Source organism: Uranotaenia lowii, chromosome 2 (assembly GCF_029784155.1).
Source record: "Uranotaenia lowii strain MFRU-FL chromosome 2, ASM2978415v1, whole genome shotgun sequence".
Classification (NCBI taxonomy): Eukaryota; Metazoa; Arthropoda; class Insecta; order Diptera; family Culicidae; genus Uranotaenia; species Uranotaenia lowii.
The window spans coordinates 154,500,881-154,522,996 of NC_073692.1; the positions used below are offsets into that span (position 1 = coordinate 154,500,881).

The 22,116-nt window shown below is 41.4% G+C and overlaps 3 protein-coding genes across 4 annotated transcripts; 1 reads left to right on the plus strand and 2 right to left on the minus strand.

The window, feature by feature from the left end:
* Positions 1 to 322: 322 nt before the first annotated feature.
* Positions 323 to 15,499, plus strand: LOC129744557 (protein diaphanous-like). Of its 2 annotated transcripts, XM_055737139.1 has the most exons (3): positions 323 to 512; positions 1,352 to 2,152; positions 11,555 to 15,499. In XM_055737139.1, exons 2-3 carry the CDS (start codon positions 1,789 to 1,791, stop codon positions 14,533 to 14,535), a joined length of 3,345 nt encoding a protein of 1,114 aa, XP_055593114.1. In that variant the 5' UTR covers positions 323 to 512; positions 1,352 to 1,788; the 3' UTR covers positions 14,536 to 15,499. The 2 variants fall into 2 exon arrangements, with proteins under 2 accessions (XP_055593114.1, XP_055593115.1); XM_055737140.1 differs by lacking the exon at positions 323 to 512 and having other exon boundaries at positions 876 to 2,152.
* Positions 15,500 to 15,962: 463 nt separating this feature from the next.
* LOC129744559 (probable DNA-directed RNA polymerases I and III subunit RPAC2) lies at positions 15,963 to 16,577 on the minus strand. The gene is made up of 3 exons (XM_055737143.1): positions 16,437 to 16,577; positions 16,279 to 16,379; positions 15,963 to 16,204 (listed from the first exon to the last, which is right to left on the minus strand). Exons 1-3 carry the CDS (start codon positions 16,452 to 16,454, stop codon positions 16,009 to 16,011), a joined length of 315 nt encoding a protein of 104 aa, XP_055593118.1. The 5' UTR covers positions 16,455 to 16,577; the 3' UTR covers positions 15,963 to 16,008.
* A 542-nt stretch (positions 16,578 to 17,119) lies between these two features.
* On the minus strand, positions 17,120 to 21,398 carry LOC129744558 (apoptosis inhibitor 5 homolog). Its single transcript, XM_055737142.1, has 9 exons — positions 21,186 to 21,398; positions 20,889 to 21,050; positions 20,334 to 20,486; positions 20,097 to 20,270; positions 19,825 to 20,028; positions 19,558 to 19,758; positions 19,293 to 19,489; positions 18,970 to 19,162; positions 17,120 to 18,907 (listed from the first exon to the last, which is right to left on the minus strand). Exons 1-9 carry the CDS (start codon positions 21,264 to 21,266, stop codon positions 18,608 to 18,610), a joined length of 1,665 nt encoding a protein of 554 aa, XP_055593117.1. The 5' UTR covers positions 21,267 to 21,398; the 3' UTR covers positions 17,120 to 18,607.
* Between the last annotated feature and the right edge of the window lie 718 nt (positions 21,399 to 22,116).

A 22,116-nucleotide genomic window follows, 5' to 3' on the forward strand; every position in this document is an offset into this window, starting at 1 on the left:
GAATCGATGTTCCGAAATTTCAAACGCGTTTTTCTCGTTTCGAGCTGACTTCTAGTGTCGCCCTTATGAAATGTTACGCTAGACTTTTCAATGCTTTTGCATACGATTGTTTATAATTTACGAACACCAGCATATATAATTGAAAAATAATCATTCGATAGAAGAAAAAAAATCAATCTATACGAATACGCCGTAATTTACTAGGATTTTCGTTCCAAAATGCATAGCAAAGTATGTCAGTGTTTTTCGAACATTCGAAAACAAAAATGAACGCACAGCTTCGAGTACAACCCTAGCGTTGACGTAATCGCGGAATGTTTTTCAAAAAAATTTGAGAAAGCAAAGCATCATCGCATCCGTGGACTGCGCTGTTAACCATCATCGAATTGCAAATTACTGTTAAGTTAGTACATTCAACAGCACCCGCGTAACGAAATTCGTCCGTTCTGCAAAGTTTATCGACCACCATTAGTTAGTTCAGCGCAAACAATCATCGTAAAGTAAGAAAATCGGTACGTTATAGTTTAATTGCGTCTGCCACAAGTGCGAGCGAATTGAAATCGGTATCGAATTTTGAATACGGCGAATGCGCCAACTGTAAACAAATCCAGATAATCACATAAATGCGTTAAACTATTCATTTTACATCCGAAAATACGATCTCCTTTCAATTTTTCTTATTTTAGTGAAGTTAAATTTAATTTTTTAAATAAGGCGAATAGCTTTTTTTATGAGTGTGTAATCCCACAGTTCATTCGCCCATTTCCCCTCAAAATTTCGTCGCGAACAAAAGGGCCAATAGTTATCTCGAGATGGAAAAAGGGCATTGAAGTTTTCGAAAAAAAAATTTCCAGGACGAGGAGATGCACAAATCAGTATTTATAAGATCGTTGAATGTGCTAATGGGTTAACGTGATCATTTGGACCCGCTTTCAAGCCGAAATTTGCTTGAATATTGCTTCTTTAATGAGTGATCCAAAAGGCGAATAGTCATTCTGCAATTCAAAAGGGCACTCCAATTTGGCGAATGAACAAAATGAGAGCACCAGTCTGTGGTAAAAGGGCCCACAGTTATATTTATTAATTTTTTGTGGTAATTAGAACGGAAAAGCTATATTTATCGATCGGGTGTTGAAATTAAACCAATTTGAAAGCATTTTAGCGACTTCTTTAGGAAAATGATTGTACGCAGCTAAATAGGAAATTGATTTTATTTTCTGAAACTTGGAATGCGTTTTTCTCAAAACAAAGGTCTTGGCGCATTCGCCGTATTCAAAATTTGATACCGAAATATAAATTCCATCGGTAAGGGATCGTGCGAACCTGTTTTTTTTGTGTTTGTTTCTTCCAGCGCTCCCCATCGCACGACATCGCAAATGAAATAAAAAGAGCGAAGGAATCAAAGTCAGAGAGACGACAAGGAAAAAAGAATGTCAAAAGTGGCAAAGTTGGCGACGACGACAGCGACGGAATCATCAGCCAGCAGCAGTGTGAAATGATGTCAACGTTTGATGGTCATCGCCTGCTGGATTACGAACTGATACTTTTGCTATCACGAAAAGTTTCTCCCTCGGGGTGGTGGAAGCATCCCGACGGATTGTGACTGGGTACCGGAAGTGTGCAAGCGCGAACCTATAGTTTCTTAGTTTATTTTCCGAAGTTAATCGTGGCGTTCTGGTGCTTGGTGGCTAACATCTTTTTTTTATATATTTGTTGGCCGTGGCTGGTGGCTCTGGCCTAGAAATAGGTGTGTTGTGATAGTTATAGAAGAAAATAAAATTTAAAAAAATGTCGAAACATGACCGTGCAAAATCGGGCGGCCTTCTGGACACTTTGTTCAGTCGGCCACACAAGAAAGCAAGCCGTAGTGGCACAGGAGGCTACGGGTCAACGAGTGGATTAGGGTATGGGTCAGGCGGAAGCCACGGTGGCAGCGGAAGTGTCAATGGGAACCGCCCATTGTCGGGAACCGAGGCGGAAATGGCCGTCTTGGACGAGCTGAGTTTGGCCCTCAAGAGGATGCCCGAAGCCGAGGTTAACCAAAAGTTCCTGGAGATTTTAGAGGACATGAATATCCCCAAGGATAAACGAGATCCACTGCTGCTGAAACCGCTGGACGAGAAGAAGAAAATGATTCTGATGCATGTGAAGGGTGAGTAGTTTGTTGTTGTACAGAAATTGTGATTAATCACAGGTTCAACAAGTGGGCCAAACAATTTCTTCTTCCAAATTGAATCCTCAATGGAATATATTTTGCGGAAGTCATGGGATCAAACGTTGACCATAAAGAGCGGGAGAGACTGTTTGGTTTCTTTGTAATACTACCTAGCTTGTTAAAACGGCCTTGAGGTCTCTTGCAGTCACAGCTGAATCAAAACGGCGTGTGTGTGGCTACTCTCTGAATGGATTCTTTCAGATGAACTTGACTCATCATCGCATCGGTCAAGTCGTTGACTCGCCGCTGTAATTGTTGGATCATCGATTTAACTGTACGATCATGATTTAAAAATAATAGATTATCGTTTAAGTCCTAAATCATACTTGTATCCTGTCACTTTGGCGGACGAAAAACGATGCGCAAATTTTATTAATAAACAGCATCTGGCTGCAACTCTTGGCTAGAAAGATGTTGGTTGATGTCGATGCTGCTGTTATTTGTGCTTGTACGAACTGGGAAGAAAGGGAGATAATTTTAGAAATTATCTCACGGAGAGGAAGTTCTTTATAAACCCTTTGCTAATTTCTTGGCTGCTTCCATGAAAGCGTGCGGATGCTGTGCCAGTGTTTGTTATTATTATTATTATTAATATTGCATCTATTTTTGGTAGTGTTTCTGTTTTGTTTATTGTTAGTTTGTTGTTTCTTCCCATGAAATGTAAAGGAATGTAGTTACAAAGTCTGAGATAATTCAAATTCGGATCCACTTCTAAGGTCATTATTACCCATACTAAAAAAGATCAAAAGTGATCAATGATAGCTACCAGTAAAAAAGATGTGCTAATCAATGAGAACCATATTGTCCCGTGTCCAGCACAAATTTAACAAACCAAGCGCATATGACGCCTATCTCGTCACCGTCATTTGATATTTGTTGTTTTGTGTATTCACACTTGGATAGTCGTCGTAGTACTGCGGGACAAGAAAGGAAATCGATCAACCACTTTGATGGACAATCATCAGCAGTTGCACTTTTGTCTCTTCTTTCATTTAATACATGCATAAGCGTAAACGTGGAAGAGCATTAAAGGCCTGCCAGCGCAATCAGATTTAGTTTTGGCAAATCTAGGCAGTATTGAGAATTATTGACACTTGATTGCCAAAAATTCGTAATTAATGCACTGATCCTATTAGCGAAGTTTGCTGGAAAAATGGGGTAATCATTATTTTTTTTTATTTATTCTGAATTAATTCAGTAAAATAAAATGTACTCAAATCAATGTGTTGCATATACAAAGGCGCTCGACATTGTTCGCTTTTGATTTGAAAATATCCGGCACCATCAGGATAGTATAAATGCAGGCGCTTTCCCACAGTGATCTGACTTATCAGGGTTGCAAAAATTCTGCATGCAAAAGGCATCCAGCACGTATTTTACTGTCTCATGTCCAAACATTATTTCTTGAATGCGGTACTCTATCGTATAAATATTGCTGGAAGCAATTTGTCCAAATGACAATTTAAAGTTAAAGTTACACTAAATTTACATCTAATTCTCGATATTCTTAAAACTTTTCTTCGGAAAACATCCCTCAAATCGTCAAAGTCGAAAAGCCATTAAAAACTCATCAAATCATGACCCGGATTGCAAGAATGCCGAAATTTGAACAGACAAAATCCCTTGTTTTTTACCTGGAACTAAGAATTCATGAAAATTTTCTCGCCGATTAAGATATTTTTAAGTTTATTATCACAAGTTCGGACGGATCTTCTATACTATTGTGCTTAAAACCCGGAATCACTGCTTCAAACCGAGAAAAAAACAATATTCCCATTGGATTTCCTACTTGTCGCGCTTCAAAACACCCTGACATCAGCTTTGTCGCGCTTTCCAATGCGCTCAGTATGACAGGTCTGCGCTTTTTCCATGGAGCTCAAATGAGAGCAGGTATGTCGTGTGAACGTGTTGCAAATCAACGCGCTGCTTGTCGCCTGAGTATGACATCAGCCTAAGAGGAATAGCTTCCCGTAGCGTAGGACAATCGATACGCGATGTCAGCAGATCGGCGACGAAAGAAGCTCGTATTGCATTTCTTCGGGATGGATCGAACTATGCTGCAATACAGGCTCTTCAGGCAGTACTCGTCCTTGAATTACTTGGCCACTCGAATTATAAATCCGAGGCTTTTAGAAGCTTTATCGACGATGTAGTTCGTATGTGTTTTGAATTCCAGCTTACGGTCGAGTATTACGTCCAAATCATTGATGTGGTCCGCCCGCGCAATGGACTCATCTCCTAAGAAGTACTCCACGCAAAAAGGCTGCCGTTTTCGAGAGATAGATTAAAATAGATTAAGAAGATAATCGGTCCCAAGTGACTACCTTGGGGCACACCGGAGGAGGCAGAGAACTGGCTGGACAGAGTGTTCAGTTAAGTAACTGCGGAACCAGCCAAGTAAAGGTCCATAGAATCCTGAGCGTCCAAGCTTACCAATGGCGATTTCGTGGTCCACCTTAGGAAACGCTGCTGACAAATCGGTTTGAATGGCGTCAGTTTGAGACTTAGCAGCAAAACTTTCGTGTACATAGGAGGTGAACGTCAACAGGTTAGTTGTCGTGGAGCGTTTGGGCATAAAACCGTGCTGATCGATTGGAAAATGTTGCTTACAGTACGAGAAAATCGGATCCATAACGACTAATTCGAATAGTTTGGAGATTGCACATAAAGAAGAAATTCCTCTATAGTTGTTGATATCTCTCCGATCTCGCTTTTTATGGACTGGTAACACGTAAGCTTCCTTCCACAGTGAAGGGTATGTGGCTCTGTCAAGAGAAGCTTGCAAGACTGTCTTGTCAGTAAAACAGGCATTCATCGTTTTAAAAAGGTAGATGGTAAACCGTCTGGGCCAGTGGAGAGGGAGTTTTTGAGCCTTGCCGCTTCTTTAGATATGACCGCATCCTCTACTACAACCTTGCTCATGCAGAAGCCGAGTGGCGAAACATTCCTAACAGCACTCTCCACATGTTCTGGGGATGTTGGAGCAGTAGCAAAGGTACTCGAGAATTTTTGAGCAAAGAGAGATTCCGCAATCAGAGTTCGCAGTGTTGCCATCCAGAAACATTTGAGTTGGAATACCAGGTTCATTCCGCTGACATTTGACATGCTTCCAGAACGATTCTGGGTTGGACTTGAGGTTACGTTGTACTCGAAAAAGATAATTTTGGTAAAAACGCTTACTGGCTTTTTTATAAGCGGAGTTCAGTCTTCGATACACATCCTTAGTTTGGGAGGATTTGAGCTTATGGTTATTTCTGAGAGCACATCTCTTCGCAGTCTTCAGTCGACGCAGCTCTTTCGTAAACCAGGGAGTCCGCCAATTCCCGGAAGTCGCTCGCTTTGGCACGTGGCGGTCGATAACGTAATTTAAGATATGCGAAAAGGTTTCGGCCGCAGCATTGGGATTCAATAGATCGAGTTCAGATTTCCAGTCGATGGTGAAGAGGATATGGGAAATAGCGTCGATCATGGGACAGGTACAGCACGTATACGTAGAATTTTCGGTTGCCAAGATCGATGCGGGTCCACACAAGTTCCAAGTCGTGCCATGAGTCATCGTCAATGAGCAGTGCATGGAAATTGGATTTAACAGCAATTAAAACTCCACCTTCAGTGTTCTTCTTGCTATTACGGGGACTGCGGTCACAACGAAAAACAACGTAATCTTGTCCAAATATCTGACTCGAGATGGTACGGTCGTTCGGCCATGTTTCCGTGAAAGCGACGATGTCGTAGCAGGAACAAGAGCTGGCAAGCAGATAATCTGCTAGACAGGAGTTTATACCCTCGACATTCTGGTAGTACATGGTGAGTGAATCATAAGATTCCATCGCAGAGCTAGAGCCTCGAAAGCTGGAAGGGGAGGAACCATCAGGCGGAGGTTAACGGTCAGGAGGGCCATACTTGCCTGAGCTCACAGGCTGGAGATTTCGCTACCTTTTATACTAAACAGTTTCTATGGTTAAATATAATACATGTTTATTAATTAATCCTTCGCCTCGACGCCTTTCCTGAGGCCTGACTCTTCTAGTGGTCCAGCTCGACGACCTTCACTAGGCTTTCCAGTCCGACGACCTTCCATGGTACCGGCTTGGCGACCTTCCGTGGTACCACGCTCGTAAATCCTCCAGCGGCTCCTGGACTCACCACCACCACCTGGTTCCTGACTTGACGACGTTCCATGATACCGGCCGCCAACCTTCCATGGCTTCCGGTTCGATGACCTACCAGTGGCTCTTGCCAGACGACCGCATTCGTGGTCCCAGCCCTACGACCTTCCATACCACCGGTCCGACGACCTTGTTTGGTTCCGGCTCGACGCTCTTCTATTGGCCCGACGCCTCACCAATAGCACGACGACCTTCCTCTGGCTCCGGCTGGCCGACCTTCCTATGGATTCCTTGGAACTTGTCCGACGACCACCGTTTTCCTGGCTTGTCGACCTCCACCTGGCTTCCCGGTCCGACGACCATCCAGATGGCTCCTGGTCCTACAACCTTCCACGGTTCCCAGCTCGTTGACTTTCCTTGGCTTCGGCTCGTTGTCCTTCCATCGGCTTCCTGGCTGGATGACTGTCCACTGTTGATTCCGCTTCTTCTCCTCCTTTCCACTAGTGCTGGGCCCATATCCTATTGATACAGCACTTGGGCAGTGGAAAGGAGAGACCTTGACTACTTGGTGGTACACACTGGAATACTTTATTTAACTAATTTCGCTACCTTATATACTAAACAGTTTCTATGGTTACATATAATATTTGTTTATTAATTGTTATCTGTCCCATCGATTGCTTCGATTGGACAAACCTCAACAACCTTCAGCTTCGTTGCTTCACAAATCATCCACCACAACGCTTCCTGAACAGTTTCGCCAAAGCCATCAGCTGCAATTTCCTCTCACATCGCCGCAATCCACAGCACACGTTCCGGCCGACCGAGTACCTTTTTGTAGCTCGTAGGATCGTCCACACATGCGGTCGTCTGCATTGATAGGGAGACATTTTAGCCGTGTAAAAGTCGAATAAGAAATTTAATCGTTATACTTGCCTGGGTACCTGCGCTCCCGGCTGCTGCGCCTCTAAACTCATGCTCTTTTTCAGCAGGTCTACCAGATTGCGGTGGGTGTTAGCGCGCAATCTGCCACCGGGTGTTGTAAAAAAATCCTTTTCTGCCGACGAGCTTGAGGTTTCTTCCGAAACTTGAAGCACAGTTCCCTCAATGACTGTCACAGTGTAACCAACGGTTCCCCAGACTGCTCTGGCGAGCAAGAACCCCCCTCTAAGCCTCAGGGTCGGCACACTCGATAAGTTTTCAGAACAAGCAAACACCTTAAATGCGCATTAAAGAAATCCCACCTTCATTTCCCTATCTTGGGGTACACACAAATGGTCACCGGAACTCTCCCTAGATTAAGCTGGGTTGTCCTACCTTAGGATTGCGTCTTACAGGTGGCGAGCTGGTACAGCCGAAGCACGTGGGCCAAGGAAGGGCTTCTCCCCGGAACGGATGCCGGAAGGACCCCTGGAACGTGGGTCACAGGTAGGTCAACGGGTCACTGCTGATACTGCGTGCACGGCTTGCCCACCTCTGACGTCCTGGCCGTCGGTTGTTGATGGCTGCCTGATTGCACTACACAAATTCCGAACACCTCTGGGGGGAATTCCAGTGCAAATGGTCGACACACGCGGTCAGTGTACGGGCGGTCGAAAAGCCAGGCCAGGTGCGGCACGGGCCTAATGACGTACAGCAAGGTTGACTGAGGCCGGTAATCCGACCAATGGGTTCAAGCCCTAGAATGGCCAGCACGGGTAAACGGATGCTGCCAAGGTGGCGCGAAGGAATGAGCCCTAAACGGCCAGCACTGGTTGACGGACGCTGGCACGGCGGGATGGTTTTCCAAAGCCAAATATCGGGGTCCTGGATGTTCAAACGCTCTTCACAGCTGGTTGATGGCGTTCACAGGATTGTGTGGCTTCGTCGAGATCTTCCATCCAAATGAAGCGGATCTTGCATGCGGTCTTTGACCCCGATCCAGGTCAAAGGCTTTGTGGTTCCTCCCATCATGCCCTCTTGTCATTCTTGGTAATGGTGCTACCAAGACGTACAGCACCATCTATCCGCCAAATACGCTCCCGTTGACCTAATCGCGCTGGTTGGTGGTGCGCTAGGGAATGTCAGGTGGTCCTCCTTCGTTGCTCACTAAGGCGCTTCCTTGCATGGTACGCGCTTTAATCAAAGATTCCTACTGAACTAGGCAGTACAGGTTATGCTGGTTACAACAGCTGGCTCAGAAAAGTCAATTTAAAGGAAAATTACCGGTTCATGTCGCTTGTCCTTTAATTCTTCACATCCACCTTAATGGAAAATAACCACTTTTCGACTTATGACGAAGTTCAGGATTGTATACCCTGAAGCCTTTGGTATCGTCGTTTCGATTTCGGATCCAGCTTCTTTTTCAGCGAAGTTACTCGGTAACGTAATGTTTACATATGCAAATTTTTGTGATGACTTTTCAAGTGGTTTTTTGGATGGCGTCCAATAAAGACATTTTTAACTTTAATTTTTGGGCAACACATGCGTCATCTAGAAGGCATACTATGAACCACCTTCTTTAAAGTTAAGGCTATTTTTGATTACGTTTACTGATTCCTGAAGCTTGACTTTCAACTCAAAATTTTGAATTTGGTTGAATTATAACAAATTTAGCCGATTGTCCTCTTTCGGCACAAAACAACATATTTGACTTTTAATCACTCTACCACCGTTTTCTGTAAGGCACGATTCCAGATCCAACTTAAACAGAGTATTAACATTGTGGGACCTATTGAAGTGCTTTGCAGAGATAACGGTCACATTTGGAGGCAGTCTTCTTTGTATTTTCAGTCATTCATCGTGTCAATCGTTATGAAAGACTGAAAAATTAGCAGTTTCCACAGATCGTTAGCTTTTTCAAGTACTACCTAGGCATAAAATTTTCAATTTTTTTTTCATCTTTTTCCGGGAAGTACTTGTCAACGAAAAGTTTTTGATTGGAAACCTGCCAGGTGACCGTTAAAGAGTTCGTTTTGCAGTCCATTACGAAATTTTTAACAATATCTTTCCACAAGCAGTCCAAATATTTTGTGCACGATTTGACCACCGTATTTTCTTACTTTTTTCCGGTGGGCAGCTTTTCTACCTTGTAGAAATGATGTCAAGCCTATTTATAAGTCAGCTAGGTGAACCAGTCAAAAAAATTTGACTTTTTCAAAACTTCCTCTATTCATATTTTCGGATAAATCTTGAAAAAACCTTTCACATTCTTTCACTTCATGGAATCAATAATCTTCACTTTTATTCAAATTTTAGCTCACTATTTATTGGGTCCTTTAAGACTTTTTATACGAACTAACATGTGAAATTCGATCGAATAGTTGATTTTCAGCTATTTTTGGATCTCCCACTGGGACTTTTCTGAGATTTTTTCGATCCTGCACACAAAATTTTGTCCATGAACTTCAATATTGGACGCTGTCCAAAAAACCAAAAAGATTGTCACCAAATTTCGTGCACGTAGACATTACATTACTAGCAAGGTAGTTTCTCTGAAAATTTCATCAATTTCCATCCATGCATTCATAAGTTATTCACAAAACAAGTGTTTCATTTTTTTTTTCGAATACACTTCTTTGTTTTCAAGAGACGCACTAGCGGAGAAAACGTAAGAAACCCCCGGTGAACTTGAGGGCGCAGCGTAACTTTTGATGTTCTTTCTCAAATAATTGCAACCAGAACCACTACCCTGAATGTGCTTGGACTTCAGTTTTGCCGCATAGATATATACCTATATTTAAATTTATTACACTTATTAACATTTAAACACTCATTTTACTGATGAATCTTATTTCCTGATTGGTACCTTCTGTGATATACTGGTGATCAGGTTTTGATCATGTGGACAGTAACTTCTTTGGTCGTAGCTTCTTTGGCTGAAGCTTCTTTGGCCGTAGCTTCTTTGGTCGTAGCATCTGTTGCAGCATCAGATGGATGTTCAACAGCGGTCGAATTTGAGTCAGCAACAGGTGCTGCTGATCCTTCTACGGGTGCTGCTGATCCTTCTTCAGGTGCTGCTGATCCTTCTACAGGTGCTTCTGATCCTCCTACAGGTGCTGCTGATTCTACTATAGGCGCTGCTGATCCTGCTTCAGGACCAGCGATGGGAGGCAAACTTTGTTGCAAACTTTCCAGCTTTTTTCGAAGTTCCATTATCGCAGCATTCTGTTTATTGACGTTCTCTCCCGTTGCAGCAATAGCTTTTTCTATTCTTTCTAACATTTTATACACAGTGTCCATGAACTGATTGGCTACATCGAGAAAGGCGCCTCCCACTGGATTGGATTGTCCTGAGGAACTTGGAAATAAGAATGGAAAAATAGGTCCGGCTTCAATGGAACCAATTATGATGCACAGAAGTAGAAGTTTAGCTTTCATTTTAATTTTTTGTTTCTCGCGAAATCCTTCTGAACAATGTCAAAGATACTGCAAGACTGACATACTTCGAGTCTGAGAGATTGAACTTTAAATAGCTCAAACCGTAATTTTTTTATCTTCCGATTTCATGGGAATTAAAACAAACAACAGTAACTGAGCGTTTTTAACCTGATCACAATAAAATACGTGTCAAACCATTTGAAATGCCTATTTATATGATAAAAGTAATGTCAAGATGCAAACCGTTAATCGTGGAACGAGTGTTCTGATTTTTTCTCAATGACCAACTGATTTTCCAGCCATGCGAAATTACTCATACGAAACTAAGAGCGCACGTGAATTGCTCTTATCAGAGTTAAATATTTATTCTACCTTAAATAGGCTGTCGAAGATTTACATATAAAAACACACTTTCTATAGACATTATACGTATGAACTTAGGTTCATAAATGGCGTTCCTCATGAGAAATATGTTCATATGATCTATACGTTGGGATTAAATACAGCCTAACAGGGTGCCTATTTTTTTCATTTATTATAGACATTTTACCACGACTGTGGCTTTCGTGTCTCTAAAACTATATTTTTTACACAATTGTTTTACAGTTTTTTTGAAGCTCTGATTTTGATATAAAACTAAGAATTTTTTTTCCTGATGGTCAATGTTGACTAGCACAGTTTGCACGGATCCTTCTAATTCACATTCACGTCGTTCTTTTTCATACAGGGTGCCTTATCGAAATTGCGCATGGCACCCTTTCAAACAATATCAAATTAATTGAGCCTTTTCTAACTAAGAACTAAATTACAATCATAAGTTTATGCAGCAATGAACAATTATCTAACTATTCTTTTTTTTATCTTTCTCCAGGCAAAACGAACACCGAACATCGTGCCAACTCTCGCTACGAGAAACCCATCGATTACATCCAGTATCTGCGAGACGGGGACTTCATCAGCCGAATCCCGAAAGTGCTGCAATGCGTGGAAAGCTTACGAGTTGCCCTGACCAGCAATCCCCTCAGTTGGATCAGGGAGTTCGGCGAGGACGGAATCAACGAGATTGTGAACCTGCTGCGGCACTGCAAATCCAATCCTCGACGGTTCGAAAAAATCGAGTACGAATGTCTGCGATGTTTGAAGGCGATTATGAACAATTCCTGGGGATTGAACGTGATCCTGACACCGGATCAACATGCTGCGGTGCTATTGCTAGCACAAAGTGTAGATGCTGCCAAACCACATACGATGTGCGAGGCGGTAAAGCTGCTGGCCGCCATAGGGTTGGTCAAGGAACGTAACGGCTACGAAAAGATGCTGAAGGCCATAACCAATGCCACGATGATGGCACGACCTGGAAGTGAACGGTTTCGACCAATTGTCGAGGGGTTGTTCGTGGAAAACGATCGAAATCTCGAATTGGCCAGCAATACGATGATCTTCATCAACAGTATCATCAATACCCCCACTGATGTGAATTTCCGCCTGCATCTACGTTGCGAGTTGATGCGAGCGGGGCTGCACGATCGACTTGACCAGCTTGCGGAAATAGTAGAGAAAAGCAACAACGAAAATCTGGAAAAGCATTTTAAGATTTTCAATGCCTTCAAGGAAGATGACTTTGAGGAGTTTAGTAACCGATTCGATAATGTTCGATTAGAGTTAGACGACATGCAAGATTGTTTTGGACTGCTGAAGAATTTGGTTGCAGATACGAGTTGTGAACCATACTTTTTGTCAATTTTACAGCATTTGTTATTTATTAGAGATGATCATGCGTATAGACCGGCTTATTTTAAACTTATAGAAGAATGCATTTCGCAAATTGTGCTGCACAAGAGTGGATGTGATCCCAATTTTGAGAGTCGAGATTTTCACATAGACACATCTACACTTTTGGAGGATATGGTAGAAAAAACCAAGGAGATGGAATCGAAAAAAAGTGAAGATTTCGAAAAACGAATGGAGGAGCTACAAACTGCAAAACAAGAAGCTGAAGCTAGAGTTTCTGCTCTAGAAGATCGTTTGAAGGAGATCGAAGCGACGGGTGTCATTTCGCCAAAAGGAAAAAGTAAGCTACCTCAAATCAGTATCCCACCACCGCCTCAAATGCCAGGAATGGGACCACCTCCTCCTCCGCCGCCACCAGGAAGTGGGGGTCCACCACCGCCGCCCCCTCCAATGTTTGGTGGAGCCCCTCCTCCGCCACCGATGCCTGGTATGGGAAGGCCTGGAATGGGACCACCACCTCCACCAATGCCAGGGATGGGTCCACCGCCACCTCCTATGCCAGGGATGGGTCCTCCGATGCCCCCAGGTATGCCTGGTTTCCGCCCAATGGCTCCTATGATGCCTGCTCCTCTTCCACACGGTTTGAAACCCAAGAAAAAATGGGACACAGACGGTCCCATGAAGCGAGCCAACTGGAAAGCCATCGTACCGCAGAAGCTGGCCGAAAACTCCTTTTGGGTTAAAGTTCAAGAAGATAAATTGGCAGACGACGATATTTTGGCAGGTCTAGCAATGAAATTCTCATCTAAACCTGTTAAACAAGCGGACAAAGATTCGGTTGACCGTCCACCGTCGTCTAAGAAAAATGTCGATCTGCGAGTATTGGATGGAAAGGCTGCACAAAACCTATCCATTCTATTGGGAGGATCTCTTAAACATATGTCGCATGAAAACATACGTTCTTGCCTGCTTCGCTGCGATACCACCGTACTGGGGCCAAGTGTTTTGCAGCAACTTATACAATATTTGCCGCCACCGGACCAACTTAAACGACTGCAAGAAATTCGAGCCCGCGGAGAACAACTTGCAGGTCCAGAAGCCTTTGCAGCGACTATTGGGGATATCAAACGGCTTGGAGCCCGATTGCAGAGCTTAAGCTTCAAGATCAACTTTCCCGATTTGGTGCAAGACTGTAAGCCAGACATTGTGGCCGGTACAGCAGCATGTGAAGAGGTCAAAACGAGTAAAAAGTTTGCCAAGGTTCTGGAACTTATTCTACTCCTTGGCAACTACATGAACTCTGGCTCTAAGAAAGAAGCTGCTTTCGGATTTGAAATTAGTTTCCTTCCAAAGTTAACCAATACAAAAGATTATGAAAACAAGCAGACTCTTTTGCATTACATAGCAGACGTAGTAGAGCGAAAGTTCCCCGAAGCGCTCACTTTCTATGAAGATCTATCCCATGTCGATAAAGCTTCTCGGGTCAGCTTAGACAACGTCCAGAAAACGATGCGCCAGATGAACAACTCTCTCAAAAACCTAGAATCCGATCTGAACAACAACAAAATCCCACAAAGTGACGACGATCGGTTCCTGGAAGTGATGGGTCAATTTGCAGTAGAATGCCGCATGCAGGTGGAAGTATTAGGCAGAATGCTTACACAAATGGAAACCTTGTTCCAGGCTCTTTCAGAGTATTACTGCTTTGATCCTGCAAAGTACACGATGGAAGAATTCTTCAATGACATCCGCTCATTTAAAGATGCTTTCGTCCAGGCCCACTCAGAAAACATGAAAATCCGCGACGAAGAGGATAAGAAACGGCGAACGATAGAAGCGAAAGAACGGGCCCAGAGGGAAATGCAAGAACGACAACAACGAAAGTTGGCACTGGTCGACATCGATGCCGGTCAGACGCAGGAAGGCGTTATGGACAGCTTGCTGGAGGCCCTTCAAACGGGTTCTGCGTTTGGCAATCGAGATCAGCGTCGACGAAGAGGGCCGAGACCGGCCGGGGCTGAACGGCGCGCACAATTGAACCGGAGTCGATCCCGCACAGGCATTACTGCCAATGCTTTCTCCAGTCGGGAGATGTTATCGGAACTACTCGGACCCGCCTGAAAATTTGCATTAGTATCAATATGAACCTTCCAAAAAGTGAGAGTTGCAAAAAAGTTTATTCTAGTGTTACGTATAGCTTATCGTCTTCAGTTCCAATGAAACTCGTTTAGTATAGTATCTCTGATTTGTTCAGTTTGTAATGGTTTTACTTTGCTTCACTCAAGGTCAACTTAACACAACTCTTTTTGATTTTATAACGGGACGCATAAAATGCACAACTAATATTAAAGCAGTATTCCTTAAAAAAAAGGCCTTACAAAACAATAATCAAACGAATTAAAGAACCGTGACTGAACTGAATCGTTTTACACTGGACATAGATTACCACACAACACCAATTTTTCGGTTTCACGCTGAAAGCGAGTGTTTTTTTCGTTGCTAATCGGAATGGTGCCTAATAATGAGGATTTGCAAAACAAATACAAACGAACGATTGAAATAATAATATCAGCAATATTTTATACTGTTAACGGATGATGAAAAACGCTTCGATTGAAAAGACAAAATTCCAATCCGAGCGGTTTGGCCGAACGTGTTACGTTTTTCGTAAACCGCTCGGATTTAGTTTGTAGGACTTACGCTTATGCGATTAACATTAACCTAAACATATGGAATATATGATAGAGAAACGATTTACTCGGACAGTAAGCGCATTTTTTCATTGTCGATACAAACTTAGGGTTCTACGACTACTAACACAAACCATACTTAGGGGATTCATATTTTTTTAGTTTAAAACGATTTAAGCTTTTAGCTATAAATGTATGTAATATACCTACAAGTGATAAGTTTATAACATACTTACGCATTTTGCGAGTACATATGGACGTATATTTTCTGAACATTATACATTCATACATATATTAGAAATTCTGCGCGCTGAGATCAGTGTGAAAGAATAGGTTTTGTAGTTCTTATTGCCTGTAAATAGTAAGAAGGGAAATTAAATGCCACGTTATATAAAGATATGTTGTTGCACTCACGATAGTGAATATCACAGCCTCTGGCGGACGCTCGGCCAAAGACAACATTTGGCTTCATAAGAAGAGAATAGAGGGATCGATTTTAAAGCGTTGTGTGTCAAATTCAAAACGTGTTTTGAACTCAACACTAAGGTTGAAGTTATTGTGAACATTTTTTGTTCCGTGAAATAGATCATTCACTATTTGCCAAAACAGATGACTAATTTTTAAACCCCTTAAAATAATTCATTCAAAAATTTAACAAACGATACCGAGAATAAATGTATAAATTCGAAATTTGTAAAAAAGTATCAATTAACATCATAAATAAAGTCCATTATAAAAATTAATCTGTCTATTCCAGCCATATTATAACAGATTCCGAAAAGATGCAGTGATGTAAATAGCCGTGAAGCAGATTTATGCGAAGGGACGTGATACCTACTGTTATTCCTAGAAAAATAATGAAATTTCGTAAAAAATATATTTAGGTAGGTAAGTAGGTAAACATTCATCGTTGACCGTCTCGATGGGATTCCACTGCCGCTTCGAACGTTTCGATCGTGTGATCGCAAACCCGTTCCAAATCCTCCAAACCTCGCCGCAGGATGTCGATGGCTTTCACGTTTTTGGCTGCCTGGATGCGGAAGTGCATCTTGTTCTCTGCCGGATGCGGTACCGTATAACCACAGAAATTCACATCCGGACTGCAGATTGAAATTATAAGAGTATTTTGAGGTGTTTAAATATTATAAAATGAATGATTAAACCGGATACTCACTATTTACAAATAATACTCTTCAGCACATTTCCCAATGTATGACCCTCATCTTCGAAAACAAATGTGCGGGAACTTTCTCCTGTGTTCTCATCACCGGCGAGCTAGAAAACGGTTAAAATATTTCAATTCATTGATTAACATAATTTTTACCGTAATACCTCGGCTAAAATAGGCATATTTTATAAATTAACTGGGTTAAAAATAAAAATTTGTATTTCGAACTCGGTTTGTTTATTTTTGATGCGCACATGTACTAGTCAGAGACCAGGAACGATTCTTGGAGCGCGTTCATAAGCTCACGCTCTCAAGGTTTTAACACTGAGTAAAACTGCCAGTTGAGAATCATGAAGTTTTGTTGCTCGTCGTTGCTTCGTTAATCTGTCGCTCACAAGAATAGATCAATGACTGACATTGTTTTGTTTTTTTTTTTGCCTTTTGTTGCCAAAATAACAAACGTTGTCATAGGAATTTATTTTATTCATTTTTTATCAAATATTTGATTTATTATCTGCATATCCTTCATCTCATCTGTACAATTCCCACAGCTTTTCTTTAGAGTGAGGGATCTTCGTATGTCTCGAAAGAGTTGCATTCATCGTGTCGCCATCACTGTTCACATATCAGAAACCATTCTTATGAGAGTATTACATACTAACACAACAAAAGTAGATGAATAGTAGACACAAAAACTTTGAGTTAGAGGCCTTAATAAATCTTTTTATATTTAAAAAAAATCTTAAGAGGGTTGAATCACCCGTTATTCTTACTATATTTTGTTGATTGAATTTGTACTTTTATTATGAGTCTGGGATGTTTCGGATCAGACAGAAGACCGTTGCCGCTTTTCTACTCACTAAAAATGTATTTGGTAATAGAATTGTCAAGGGGAACTTTTCGTATGTAATGTTTGTGTTCAGTAGATTAGTTTTGCATCGTGGTGCAACATTTTTGATAGAATTTTTTTTCACTTGTTTCGGTACGGATAAATTGCTTTTGGTCATCTATCGACAACGCAACGAATAGCTGGCCAATAAAAAAAACACTTCTCGATCAAAGCACTAAACTGTATCGGTACGCCCCGGCTCACTTTTTCATCGTTTTTTGTCTCAACTTTATGCCAAACCTCTGAATAAACATCCAGAATCGAAAATAGGCAGGCATTCCTTGTTGGAGATGCTTCACAACTTTTAATCATTCTCCATCTCAGGTTATTTATCTCACTCGTATTTAATACTAAGTTCGGTTGATGAAAAAATGCTTTCGAATGTTTGTGATTCCCGATAAATAGCGTGAAACAGCGAAAAGTTAGGAAAATTGCTTGACATTTCCAACAGAAGATGTTTCATATTATTATTTAACTTTTTTTTTTAATATTCTGACAAAGTTCATGACAAAAGCTGCACAGGTTTTTGTGTTTGCCTGAAGAAACAGCCAGATTAAACTCACTCGTTTATTGCATTTCGAAGCAACTTTTACTGGTTGTGTTCATCTTAATGAAGACGGGTTTTGTAATTTTTGTTGAAATTTCTAAAACTCGTCACATGTGCTTAGACGGAAAAAAATATGTTTTGATATCTTCGACACCAACTATATAATATGTAGAAGAATGATACCTTTGAAAAAAAAACTCATACGCAATCAGCTTACATTTTGGAGCATCCCACGATGGCGATTTCCCGCGGTGTCCTTTTTCTTTCAATAGGGTTTTAAATGATGTAATCTAATTTCGAGTTATTTTTCCAAAAAGAGTACGAATATCGTGTTGGTAGGAAAATGCTTGGAAATTCAAGAATAATGTTATAATTATCGGATTGGGCTTACAAAAAAAGTTGAATTCATTTTACAAGAATGTGTGCGTAAGTTTTGAATAATGAGGGAGCATTATAGTAGCCTTCGAATGGATAGTTAAAAGTTTCGAACCTGAAATAAATAATGAATAGAATTTTTCCCTGGATGTACGGAAAGTGGAAGACTGTCCAACGGTCATTTTGCTTAGAGTAAAGCCTAATTATATTGGCAAATTTACACGTTAGTCGCGTAAAATTCAAATAAAAATATGATCAGCTATTAACATAAAACTTAGGTGAGATGCATCTTAAGCAAAATGAACATAAGCCTCATCTGATGTAAATATACTAGCGTCACAAAAGAAAAAGTATTGCTGACGCAGGAATTATCTTAAATATGGGCGAAAAAAAGTTGCAGAAAAAGGAAGCAAAAAATAAAAAGGGAGAAATCAACCAAACAAAAAATTCGTACTCTTTCTGTTATCCCGATTCAGATCTCACTCGAGTGATACTTTCCTTAGCGGTGTTGTGGGTGGAGGTTCCTAGTATCTCCTTCGTCCACCTCCGCCTCCACCACTTCCGCTTCTTCCACCGAAGCCATTCCTGCGGAATCCACCGCCTCCACCAGGGCGACGTCCGTCTCTGTTGCCTCCTCCGCTGCCACCTCCACTCTTGGCCGAATAATTTTGTACCTTAGCCGAATACTTCCCGGAGGGAGGAGTGTACATTTTCTGGCTGCCAGAACTACCCTTCGGCTGTTTGGGCCCTCTAGAATCACTAGACTTTCCGTTCTCGTCGAATGTGATTGCGGCATGTCTCTTCGAAGGTGTTTTAGCGTCCGGCTGAAGGTAGATTTTTCCGTTATTAAGGTTATTACTGCTAACAATAACTTGTAAATACTAACCCCCTTAGTTTTCGGAACAATCCACGATAGCTGGATGACAGATTTGAAACTTGGCGGCGAGTGGAACAAATCACGAATCAGAGTACTGATGTTGGATGTAGTCTTGAGGGCCGTGGCCTTGATCTGATTCTCCTCCGTTTTCATCTCTTCTGCCGTCTTACCCTTAACAGCTTCCTGCAGCTTTTTGATGTATCTGTTGGAGGGAAACTTGCATACGTTAGATTATTCTAAATTTTTGGGAAAACGTCGAGAAAAGAAGCCGCTGTTTCTTAAGAACGTTTTACAAATTTGCTTGAAAGTTACAGAAATTAAACGGTAAATACCCTTGTGTTCCACGGGCCAGATACTGCAAACGAGAACGGAAATCCTTCAGCTTGGCGGCATCGTTGGGGAATGTCAAATATTCGGCGGTCTGCTTTCCCAGGGTGTGCAACGCGTACAGCAGACATTCGGTGTGGGAGAACTGGAACGACGGCGTCTCGTTCATGTCGGCGTCCGCTGGCGGAAGCGGCATATACTCCTGTAAATATATAAACGATAAGCTTGATAAATTATGCGTTTTATAAAGACCGAGTAGTTCGAGCATACCAGAAGAGCATTATAAATGGATTCCACTTTATCCGAGGCGTTCTCCAACGATCCACTGAAAGCGCACATTTCGGCGAATACTTTCAGCAATCTCAGCTGAGTAGTGTGCTGTTCCTCTCCGGCTCCAATAAGGTTCCACACATTGAGTGGAAGCAACTTGTCGCACATGAATTTAATAAACGGGGTAGATTCGACCTGAGACTAGAAGAGTAAAAAAGAGTTAGACTTTGAAAAGCAAAAGTTCAATTAATTCCTTTCAAAACCTACCGAAAAATACGGCATCGCTTCGCTAGAGCATTGAATGAATCGTTCTACGGTTTCATCGTCGGAAGCCAGCGCTCCTAGATCAGCGTCCAGGTCGGCTTGTTCGATTGCGATCGCAACCAGCTCGGAATGGCCGGTTACCGTTTTACTGAGCTTGGTCTGGTTGAGAATAGACATACACAGATGGAACTCATCGGCGCTTACATCCTAAAGAAGGAACACATAACGATAGTGAATTAGTAAAAGAAGTTCAAACCTCATTTTAAGAGTCTCACCAAAAGAATCTTTTTAATTTCGGTAATTACAAATTCCTCGACTTCTTTTGTAACGATTTCCGAACCCAATTTCATCAGTTTGTTCAAAATAAACTGAAAGTTTCGATAACGAGTCTGCTCGTCCCCAGAAACGATCTGGCTAAAGATACCGGTCAACGTTCCAATGGCATCAAACTGCAAGATAAGAAATAGTTTAGAACAATTCAATCAAATGATGATGAAAGTGTGGTAACCAACCTTGGCCAAGGTGAGTAAAGATTGGTGAACCTGTTGCAACTCGGTCACATCCTCCGTCACTAGAAGCTGAGCCAGTATGTCGGCTATCTTAGGCGTATGCTCCTTGGTATCCTTGCATAGCTGGGGAAGATCCTTGATGGCTTGCTTCCGAATCTAGGAAGAAATTATTTATTATAAACTTTATTTCCTTGACCTTGGACCTATGATTTTGTATCGATGTGCTGACGTTAAATCAATAAAAAAATTACTATCAGAATTTGCATAATTGACTTAATAATTATGTCAATCAATCAATTATTGATGTTTTGGGTTGATGCATCACCGATTTGATTTCTTTCGGTGGATGCCAAACAACTTTCCAATGCTTTTGCATACGTTCGTTTATAATTAACGAACGCCAGCATCTATGAAAAAATTTAATCACTTCGATAGAAATAATCAATTTACGAACACGCCGAAGTCTTAAGTTATTGAACTGAAACATAATATTGTCAAACTTGCTTTTGAAATTTTTTGAACATGGCAAAGAAGTAAAAAAAAATTAAGGAAACTCACTTGCGAGTCTTCATCCTCGCACAGGTCCAGCTGCCGATCGATGGCCAATTCAGCAAGGGTGGGGAAATGTTTGAAAAACTTTCCAATAAACTGCGAAGCCAGTCGCTTTTCCTTGGCCGTTCCTTTTACGGCGTCCAGAATTTCCCGGTACTCCAGTTCATGCTAGAAGGGTTACGAAAACAAAACAAAAAAAAATCAATATATGCATCCGCATCAACTTGGCCGCACTCATCAAACAACGCCATTCTTCGGCATCCATTTTTCTTCTTTTCGCCCCAAGAGAACGATCGTACATACCTCACCGATTTTCTCCTTTGCTTCCGTTAAGATTTCATAGTTTTTGTACAACTTTTCAATGCTATCGCCGCTGGTATCCATTGCGGATGGTATGCTTGCCGGTGAGTCGTCGGAATCTGAACTTTTTCCAGGTCGATTGGAAGAAAATTGCAAAATAATCTACCCGCAAAACTACACACGTTCGGAGCTCGAATTCATTTACCGACAAACGTCAAACGACGGGTAGAACAGCACAGGGTGGAATCATTTTTCTGCAGGAGTTGGGGAAGCGTTTGTGGGTAACAATTAAAAATTTCTGCGGGAAACTGCATTGACCGTGTATGTTTTTTTAAATAACGCACTGATAAAAACTCTCACTACATATTTGATAATTTTTTTTAAAGTTATAATTTTTATTTATCGCTGATGTGGAACTAATAAAAACATTAAACTTGATTATATAATAATGAATAATTGATTCAAAAGATTTAAGCGTCATCAGTTAGAGGATTCTATGGATAGAGGTATCTTTCTTATCCGCTTGCTGTTTTTTTAACTTTAAGTCGTCATTTGGACCTATATTTGGTCTATTGATTAAATCAACAAATAAACTCATGTCACATTCGATAAAAAAAAGTAAACGGACTTTAAGCGAATTATCAAATTAGCATTTTAGGGGCCGTTCACTAATTACGTAAGCACGATTTTGGAAATTTTCAACCCTCCCTCCCCCCCTGATAAGACAAAGTAAGATTTTTCAAAACCTCCCTCCCCCCCTAGTAAGATCTTACGTTTTTTATTCTTTGAGAAATTGACAATTTTTTTTAGGTTTTATTTTTGACACTTTACCAGCATTATGGCATTGGTGTCAGAGAAATTGGCACTTTTTTATTCAAAAATAGCTTAAAAATATTAAAAATGTGACATACATACTTCAAAGCAAAGCACTTTT

What these genes read in the sequence shown, in the direction of transcription:
- LOC129744557 (XM_055737139.1), top strand. Translation starts at nt 1,789, where the DNA reads ATGTCGAAACATGACCGTGCAAAATCGGGCGGCCTTCTGGACACTTTG. An exon ending in GATTCTGATGCATGTGAAGG is followed by an intron (nt 2,153 to 11,554) that starts GTGAGTAGTTTG and finishes ATCTTTCTCCAG; the next exon opens with GCAAAACGAACACCGAACAT.
- LOC129744559 (XM_055737143.1), bottom strand. An exon ending in AAGAGTATTATTTGTAAATA is followed by an intron (nt 16,205 to 16,278) that starts GTGAGTATCCGG and finishes TTCAATCTGCAG; the next exon opens with TCCGGATGTGAATTTCTGTG.
- LOC129744558 (XM_055737142.1), bottom strand. Translation starts at nt 21,266, where the DNA reads ATGGATACCAGCGGCGATAGCATTGAAAAGTTGTACAAAAACTATGAA. An exon ending in CAAAGGAGAAAATCGGTGAG is followed by an intron (nt 21,051 to 21,185) that starts GTATGTACGATC and finishes TAACCCTTCTAG; the next exon opens with CATGAACTGGAGTACCGGGA. An exon ending in CCATTTATAATGCTCTTCTG is followed by an intron (nt 19,490 to 19,557) that starts GTATGCTCGAAC and finishes ATATATTTACAG; the next exon opens with GAGTATATGCCGCTTCCGCC.